Source organism: Myotis davidii, unplaced genomic scaffold (genome assembly GCF_000327345.1).
Source record: "Myotis davidii unplaced genomic scaffold, ASM32734v1 scaffold59, whole genome shotgun sequence".
Taxonomy (NCBI): domain Eukaryota; kingdom Metazoa; phylum Chordata; class Mammalia; order Chiroptera; family Vespertilionidae; genus Myotis; species Myotis davidii.
This window is the reverse complement of record NW_006293001.1, coordinates 9,134,346-9,143,509: the sequence shown is the minus strand read 5'-3', so window position 1 is coordinate 9,143,509 and position 9,164 is coordinate 9,134,346. Positions and strand designations below refer to the sequence as shown.

Below are 9,164 nucleotides of genomic sequence, written 5' to 3'. Positions count from 1 at the left end.
CAGAACTTGGCTGGAGATTGTGGCTAGAGATCCTGGCAAGGCTGCTGATCAACTGAACGCTGTCTCCGTGTCATTCCTTCTTCGCCGACTCCGTCCACACCTTTGGGGACCCCTGGACCTGCTGGGGTTGGACCCCAGCATATGATGTTTTGAAATCTTGGGGAGGCCTTACAGTCCCTGCAAGAGACGACCCAGGTACTCTCAAGGAGAACTAATTCCTAAAGAGAGTAAATAACTCACTTGGGAGCCAGCCTCTTATATGCAAGTCAGTCATCGCCTTTATCTAACTCACATACAACCATCCAGTATGACCCCTACAGTAAATCAATCCAGGACCAAGTACCAGATAGCCAGGGACAGTCCCTATGCCACAAAAACCCACCAAAATTATTCAAACTAGCCAATCCTAAAGTGTTTCCTCTGCCCTGACTTGCCTTTCCTATGGAAACACCAAAAAAAAAAGAAAGAGAGAGAGAGTTCTACTCTTATATTTCCCCCACTCCTGCTTCCACTTCCTGCACAAATCTAATGCTTCTGTGGTCCTGCATGATGTGGCATGGCCCCTTCTCTTGGGAAATGTAATGAACAAATTCTTCTTTCAATAGCAATGACCTCTCTGTGTTGTCATTCAGTCATATGAATAAATTAGAATCCTGTGGGTACAAATGAGACATTTCCAATCTAAAGTACAACATCTATTATCAAGTTGGCTTACCTGTAATAGGTAAATGTCAGGATCGATCATGGAATTACAGAAATGAGACTGAACATAGGTCATGGCTTGTCCTTTAATTTGCAGACCATTTCTTACCCACATATTGCTGTGGATTTCAGCAAGACTTGCCTAGTAAAATAAAAATTATGTAAATTGACAAAGAAGTCATCTAAATTCAATCTTTATAAAATATGTTATATTGAAAAATCATTTCAAAATATTTTATAACTTAATCACAGTATGAGCCTGACATTCTGTCCAATGTTAATTTAAGACATTCAATTCAAATATATACTTTAAATTTTTTAAATGCTTTATGTGGTCCCTTTTGTTGGAATTATATATGTGAGTTACTTTTATAAGTTATTTGGTGATGGCTTCTGGATATATTTATAGTAATATTCACTGAAATATTAAATAAGGAATCTATGAGAAATATTTGAGACAAATCAAGTAGGTGAATTACCCCAAACAACATGGATAATAAAATAGTGGTGCCAACAAGACTATAATCCATTAGGTCTACTAACTCCCCAAAGCAGTGCTATAAACTTTCCCTGCAAATAAATATAGTGAAAATAATTCCTGAGAAAACTAAGTGTAAATCTTATAAAAGCAAAAATTCCTAAATATAACCTAGCAAAAATATCAAAACTAAGTTTAATGTTTTTTAAATCTTTATTATTGAAAGTATTACATATGTCCTCTTGTTCCCCCATTGATTCCTTCTAGCCTGCCTTCGCCCCCCGCCTGCCACCCAGCAAAATTTTTTCAAACATTTTGGCTACTAAAACAATGATAATGGCATAAAAATAAAATAAAGGAAGAATCATTTAACCAAATAATTCAATCAAAATGCTTTAAAAGCCTGAATACGTACTTGAATTTGGAGTGGATGAATCATTAGTTTCATTAACATTTCCTGATCTGGTAAAACAGAATCCAAATCTAGTTCTTGACATTTCACAGCCTAAAAAATATGATTAAAAAGTTACTAACTGAATATTTATTTCTAATATTAAAAAAAGAATTGTTTAATGATAATCTTACCTTACTCAGAAACATAGCATAGTAACGATGTAGTGGCAGATGAAAAGTGACTTGGTTGGGAGCTGGCTGGAATAAACAAACCAAATTCACAAGTCAAAGAATGTTTTACAGAAGTTCAAAGAAGGTTTTAAAATGTTGAAACCACACTTTCACCTTGATTTATTCCTATATTTTTAATCAAGACTTAAAATTTTAGAAGGATAGCTTTAAAAATACATAGAAAAGATAAAACTATTGTATTTTAAACACCTAAATATAAGTTCCTTAAGGCAAAAATTGTATACTACTCAACTCTGAAGCCTCTGAAGCCTCCAGCACAGAATAAGAAATGGGAGAGATGTCCCTTTACGTAGGCCACTTGGGAATCGTCAAATGCATGCATACCAAACACATAATAGTAATATGAAAAACAACTGCAGCTCACCGGCATTGAGCACTCATCATGTGCCAGTCCCCACTTTATTCACATTACCCCATTTAATCCTCATAAAAATCCTGTGAAGTAGGAACTATTAATAGCCTCATTTTATAAAAAGGGAAATTCAAGCTTAGAAAACCTAAGTAACTTCCTAACAAGTAGAAGAAGTTAGTCTGGACCCACTGTTATATTCAGAGTGAGAAGAGCCTCTGATTACAGTCCTAAACTGAGCATAGGTGAAATGCTTGCCTAGGTTCCTTCACAAGCTAAGTGAGATGTTCCCCATATCAGTGCTGAACACACAACCTCCATAAATAAGCTTAGCACTATTATCTTCAAGACTTTTGGCATCCTTGTGACTATTATAGAATTTGTAATTTAAATATGTGAATCCCATGAGTCACACTATCACTAGAGGGCAAAAGTACACAATAGCTGTCTTTTTTAAACAAATTTTAAAAAATTAAAAAAGTATTTTTAATGCTTTTATAAATTTTAGTAAAGTTTTTTCATGTTAAAAAATATTGTCCAGAACATTCAGATAATAATACTAATGTAGTATCAGTATAGAACTATAAAGAGCTGCAATATGTCAGATCCGTGAAAGTTTTTTTCAAAAATATGAGAACAGCATCCTCCTCATTATGTGAATAAAAGTCTATAAATTAGTCTAATAAATAAAAGTTTGCCTTCCATAAAAAGGAAGAAATTTCTGACATATGCTACAAGATGGATGAACCTTGAAGACGTTTTGCTAAGTGAAATAAGCCAGTCACAAAAAGACAAATACTTTGTGATTCTACTTATATGAGTTACTTAGTTAAAATCATAGAGACAGAAAGTATAATGGTGGAGTAAGGCTAGGGTGTGGAAAGGGGAATTTAATGGGTTAGTTTCAGTTTTGGAAAAAAAACAACAACAACAACAAAAAACAGCAGAGGTTCCATCTGTGTAGGATTCAAAAATCACCCAGGGAATTGAAGTAGTCTGAAACATGGCATATTGTGATGCCACTTTATAAGAGGAATGAAAGGGGCTTCTAATAGTAAACGTGTCTGACTAATTAGAAGTAAGCCCTTGCTTAATTCATACAAAGCTTGTTCTATGTTATTCATTAATAACAAGCACCTTTGTTCAAACCCACTCAAGAATGATGACCAATTTAAAAAGTTGTGATACTGTTTCCATCAATATTCCCCATCCTATTCACATTTGCACTGTCATTTTTACCTCTTCAAATAAAACTAATTTACTCCTGACAAATACTGAGACATACACATTTAAGCACAGGAAAAATATCATGCCCTTCTCTAGGAAATAAACAAACATAAGTAATGCACTGTGGAACCTCCTTGATGTCAAAGAACTGGTGTCCCACTTCTTCCTTTTTAAAACTTAATGATATTATTCACTCTGACTTCTTTCCCTTGTCTTATAAAAAGGTATTCATTATTTTCAGTGTTAAATGTAATCTAACAGTTCTTTTCTTAAATGCTTTTACATATATCAAAAATGTACATACCTCATCTACAAAGTTAATTGCATCAAACCAGTCTTGAAGAGCTTCAAGGCAATATCTAACAACATTTCGAGTATATTCTTGGGTTTCCTAAAATAATAAGTTATACAGCACATATATATGTGTGTATTTTCAACTTCAAATTATATGCAATACATAAAACTAAGTTATATGCATTATATATAATGGTAAAATATTTTTTTCAAAACAAGTACATTTTTCATTTCAAGAAATCATCCTTTCACAAATACTAACAATCAATGACAATTATAAAAATTAAAGAACACAATCTGCTACATATTCCTTTAAATGAATCAAAGCTGAAATAGATTTATATAATATAAACCAGGTTCCATTTCAAGACATCCCAAAAATATTATAAATTCTCTAATCTTATTGTTTAACAGGTACAGAGTTTCTTTTGGGGGATGATAAAATGTTTTGGAAATAGATAGTGATCATGCTTGCACAACATTGTAAATGTACTTAATGTCACTGAATTAGGCACCTAAAAATGGTTAGAGAGGTAAAATTTATGTTACATATATTTTACTACAATAAAAAACAACAAAAATAAAAAGGGAAGAATATATAACTACTATAAGTAACCTATAAACATATTTGTTTGCAACAGAATTTAGAAGAAAAAAGTATAAGTATGTGTCACTAATGCTTTATGGAGAAATGGATCCAGTGAAATAGGCATCTATTAAGTTAAATGGGAAAATAAATGATGATAGCCTTTGCAAAAATAAAGTGGGCTAAGAATTTGAATAGACATTTACATGAGAAGATGCTCAACATTATCAGTCATTAGAAAAATACAAATCAAAACCACAGTAAGATACCATCCATATAAACTAGGATAGCGATAATTTTAAAATGTAAAATAAAAAGTGTTGGCAATGATAGAAACTGAAAATCTCATACATAGTTGGTGGGAATGTAAAATGCCCAAGAGAATTAAAAGCATACATATTTACACAAAAACCTGTATACAAATGTTTACAGAAGCAATATTCATAGTAGCCACACACAAAAAAGAATCAATTCAAGAATGGACAAGTAAAATCTATGTGATGGAATACTACTCAGCCATAAAAAGAAATGAAGTACTGATTAATATATGCTATAACACAGCTGAACCATGAAAACATTACTAAGTGAAAGAAGCCAGACACAAAAGGCCAAATATTGTATGATTCCATTTATATGAAATGTCCAGATAAACAAATTCAGGCAGAAGAGAGATAGGGTTTCCAGGGGATGAGAAGAGGTTGAAATTGGAAGGTATGAAGCAGGGAGGGGAAGGTGATAAAAATGTTCTGGAATTAGTAGTAATGGTTGCACAACTTTGTGAATATACTATAAACTACTGAACTGTACACTTTAAAAAGGTAAAAATGGTGAATTTTATGTTATGTGAATTTTAAATATATTATATATGCAAATATCTTTTTACATATGTAAATTACTCTGGGCCTCTAAAGAAAGCTAAGTTTTACATTCATTGTTGACTTCTCCTTCATCCTGCTCAGTCTCCATGTCCTGTTAATTCTTTCTTGATGTTATTATCTCGTAAGTTCACTCCTATTTCCACCTATTTCTGCTACAATCCAAACCAAGTATCACTTATCTAGTTTCCTTGCCGATAGTCACTCTGTTCTAATCTATCCCATTTATAAAGATTTATCTTTGTAAAAATACTAGGGGCCCAGTGCACAAATTCATGCACCTGTGGGGTCCCTCGGCCTGGCCTGTGCCCTCTCGCATTCCAGGACATCGGACTGCCAGTTTTGAGGATCGGCCGAAACCGGCAGTCCGATGTCCCACGAGGGATGTAGTAGTGCCTGAAGCGGCAGGCAGCTGGGGAGGAGCCCCAGCTGGGGCTGGGCACCACTCCTGCCTATCCCAGCCCCACTGTGCCTGCCACTGCTGCTGCTTGGTAGTGCTGCCTGGGAAGCTTCTGGCTGAGCTGTGCTCCCACTGTGGAAGTGCACTGACCACCAGGGGGCAGCGCCTGCACTCAGCATCTTCTCCTTGGTGGTCAGTGAGCATCATAGTGACCCGTCGACTGGTCGTTCTGTTGTTCAGTTGTTTAGGCTTTTATATAGAGATATTATTTTAAAGCACATTCTGTTTCCCATCTCTCACAGGAAAAAATATAATGGCACTTATAAATTACAATAAATAATCTGTCATAACCAAACTAACTGGTAGATAATTCATGACTAAAGAAACTTTAAAAACCAAATGTTCTCCTATTTTATCAAGGATTTGGACAAAGGAGTACCATTATTCCTTCTCAACACTAATGTAAACTGACACAATCCCTTTGGAGAATAATTTAAAAAGTGGGTATCAAGACTCTTTTAAAAAGTGGCCAGTTTATTCCATTCCTAAATATAGCATATTTAATAATCTGTTCAGATAATCTCTCTCCCACCTCCTCACCACTAACACACCCACTCAAAAAAGAAATTTAGTATGCATGCTAACTACTTGTTAGTTTATCATCTTTGGCAAATTACTTAAATTGTATGAGTCTCCGTTTCTCATTTGTAAAAATGGGAATTAATACTACTTACTTCCTAGTACTGTTATGAAGAAGCAAATGAAATAATGTATGTAAAATGCTCTGTGTCAAAAAATAAATAAATAAAATGCTCTGTGTCATAGTCTAGCACTACTTCTGATAAGCAGTTAAGTGTCCCAGAGACAAGGCCAGACACTTCTGTCAAGTATGCAGTAACCCAAAGTTGCCACTAGGTGGAGATTTTATAGCTTGTTTGTTCTGTTCAAAAAGCAAAAATTAATAATATTCTAGAAATGAGCCATCCTTTATCCATTCTATCTGTTATTAAACAATCTAGTACTACTGTTTTAACTAGCTCTTATACTACTGTTTTAACTAGCTCTTAACATTTTCAACAACCAAACAGAATTCAGGGTAATGATACAAAGAAAGCTATCAGGTGAAGTTCCCGTTTTGATTGCTAATCTTTTAGTTTTCAATTTTCTAATTAGAGAATATAAACACAAAGAAACAGCTTCCCCCACCCCTTAAATAATAGTCTTTCTTCTAGTTTACATTTCTAAAACCTGACAACACTGCTGCTAAAGACATTCTTGCTTCAGAGACAATTATAATAAAGCAGTAAAGAGCACTGGTTGTAAAATCCGATGAATTTGTTTCAAACTCAGCTTTCACTTGTAGTTTTGTGAACTTGGACAAGTTATTTAACCTATGAAAGAAAGTGATGCTACTATTTACTTCATTAGAGATAGTATGTAGATTAAGTAAGAATATAACCTCAAGCCCTAACTGGTTTGGCTCCGTGGATAGAGCGTCAGCCTGCGGACTGAAGGGTCCCAGGTTCGATTCCGGTCAAGGGCATGTACCTTGGTTGCAGGCACATCCCCAATAGGGGGTATGAAGGAGGGAGCTGATCGATGTTTCTCTCTCATCAATGTTTCTAACTCTCTATCCTTCTCCCTTCCTCTCTGTAAAAAATCAATAAAATATATTTTTTTAAAAAGAATATAACCTCAAGAATACAGTGTAAAGAACAATGTCTGGCAAACTGTAAGTGCTCAAGAGATCATCTTACCTAAGACCAAGACACTACTGTCTCAGATACTACCAGGACAATATGAACTTGCTTTCTCTCTGTTCTCTCACTTTATAGATTAAGGGAACCATAACACATTGCAATCCTGGCCTTCAGAGTTAAAAATAAAAATAAACTACTGCCCAGTAGGCGTGGCTCAGTGGTTGAGCATCAACCTATAAACCAGGAGGCTACGGTTCAATTCCCAGGCAGGGCACATGCTCGGGTTCTAGGATCAATCCCCAGTGTGGGACATGCAGGAGGCAGCCGATTAATCATTCTCTCTCATCACTGATGTATCTCCCTCTCTCTCTCCCTTTCCCTTATATAACTTAAGATATATAAACTACTGCTTGGAAACAATGATTTCTCATTATTATGTAACCTCAGCTTCATAATCCAAAGTCATCCTCAAAACTGTTGGCACCTCCTAAAATAATGTCTTTTTATTATCAACATTGTATCAATCCTCCCTCCTAAATCACTGTCTTCCATTGGCTTACATGACACTGAATTTTTCTGGTTTTTCTCATTCCCTCCATATCCAAATGTTAGTTGTTTCTTCAGAGTCCATTGCTCTTCTCTTCCTACTTTATCTCATCCCATTGCCAATGATAAATATCATCTATATGCCCAAGGGTCTAAAATTTATAACCTTAGTCCAGATTCCTCCTCTGAGCACAAAACTCATATAGCCATCTATTCTAGCTCATTCTACCTCATACATTCCAGCTGCCTATTCACTATTTCCACTTGGATGTTTCATAGGCATCTCAAACTTAGCACATCTAAAACTAACTCTAATCTTTCTAAACCTACTTTTTCTATCAATCTTTTCTATTTCTATACCTAGTTACCCAAAAGTCTTTCTCTCTCACTCATCAACAACATACAATCCATCATTAAGCCTACTGATTCTCATCTTCAATATCTAAAGGGCATCTTGAATATACCTTGAATTTCAAAGCTGAATGTCCTATCTAGACTACTATCTTAATTATTAAGATAATTATTATTATCTTAATTGGTTTATTTGCTTCTAGTCCTGATGCTCTCCACATCCCCCTCAATCAGTCTTCCCAAAACTACAATGATCTTTTAAGTATATATCTGATCAGATCAAACCTCTGTTTAAAAATCTTCACTGGCTTCTCCTTAAAACTAAATCCAAGATTCATTAACATGATCTATAAGGAACTGCTTTAATAATCTGATCCCTGCCACTCTCTCCAACTCCATGTTCTACTCTATTGCTCTAGCCACAAATTCCTTAAAAGGACCAATCACTGGAGGCAGGCTATTCCAATCTATCTCTCCTACTACCCCGATAACCCCAGTTTTATTGTTCACATAACTGGTACCTACATAATCTTTCTTCAGAAAGACCTTCACAGATCCTCACATTTAATCAGTCTGAGATCCTACCATCACAACAATCTGTTATTATTCTACTAGAGGCCCGGTGCACAAAAATTTGTGCCCGCGGGGGAAGGGGGGGGGGGGTCCCTCAGCCCAGCCTGTGCCCTCTCGCAGTCTGGGGCCCCTCGGGAGATAACGACCTGCTGGCTTAGGCCTGCTCCCGGGTGGCAGAGGGCAGGCCCAATCCCTAGGTGCAGCCCCTGGTCGGGCTCAGAGCAGGGCCGTTTGGGGAGTTGGAGCGCCGCCCCCTTCCATGCAAAGTGCAGGGCAGATTGGGAGGTTGCGATCCCACCCTCAGTTATGCTCAGGGTAGGGCCAATTGGGGGGTTGGGGTACCGCCCCCTGTCACACTCAAGGCAGGGTCGATAGGGAGGTTGCGGCGCCACCCCCTGTCACGCACAGAGCAGGGCCAATCAGGGGGTTGGGGCGCTG

At 36.4% G+C, this 9,164-nt stretch overlaps 1 protein-coding gene across 1 annotated transcript in view; it reads right to left on the bottom strand.

The window, feature by feature from the left end:
- The window catches only part of UBR3 (ubiquitin protein ligase E3 component n-recognin 3 (putative)), a 178,186-nt gene that overhangs the window by 93,761 nt on the left and 75,261 nt on the right, over positions 1 to 9,164 (bottom strand). The window contains exons 11-14 of the mRNA XM_015565769.1: positions 3,706 to 3,792; positions 1,766 to 1,831; positions 1,596 to 1,685; positions 716 to 844 (exon numbers count right to left, since the gene is read on the bottom strand). Coding sequence (XP_015421255.1) covers positions 716 to 844; positions 1,596 to 1,685; positions 1,766 to 1,831; positions 3,706 to 3,792 — 372 coding nt within the window. The remainder of the gene's footprint in view (positions 1 to 715; positions 845 to 1,595; positions 1,686 to 1,765; positions 1,832 to 3,705; positions 3,793 to 9,164) is intronic.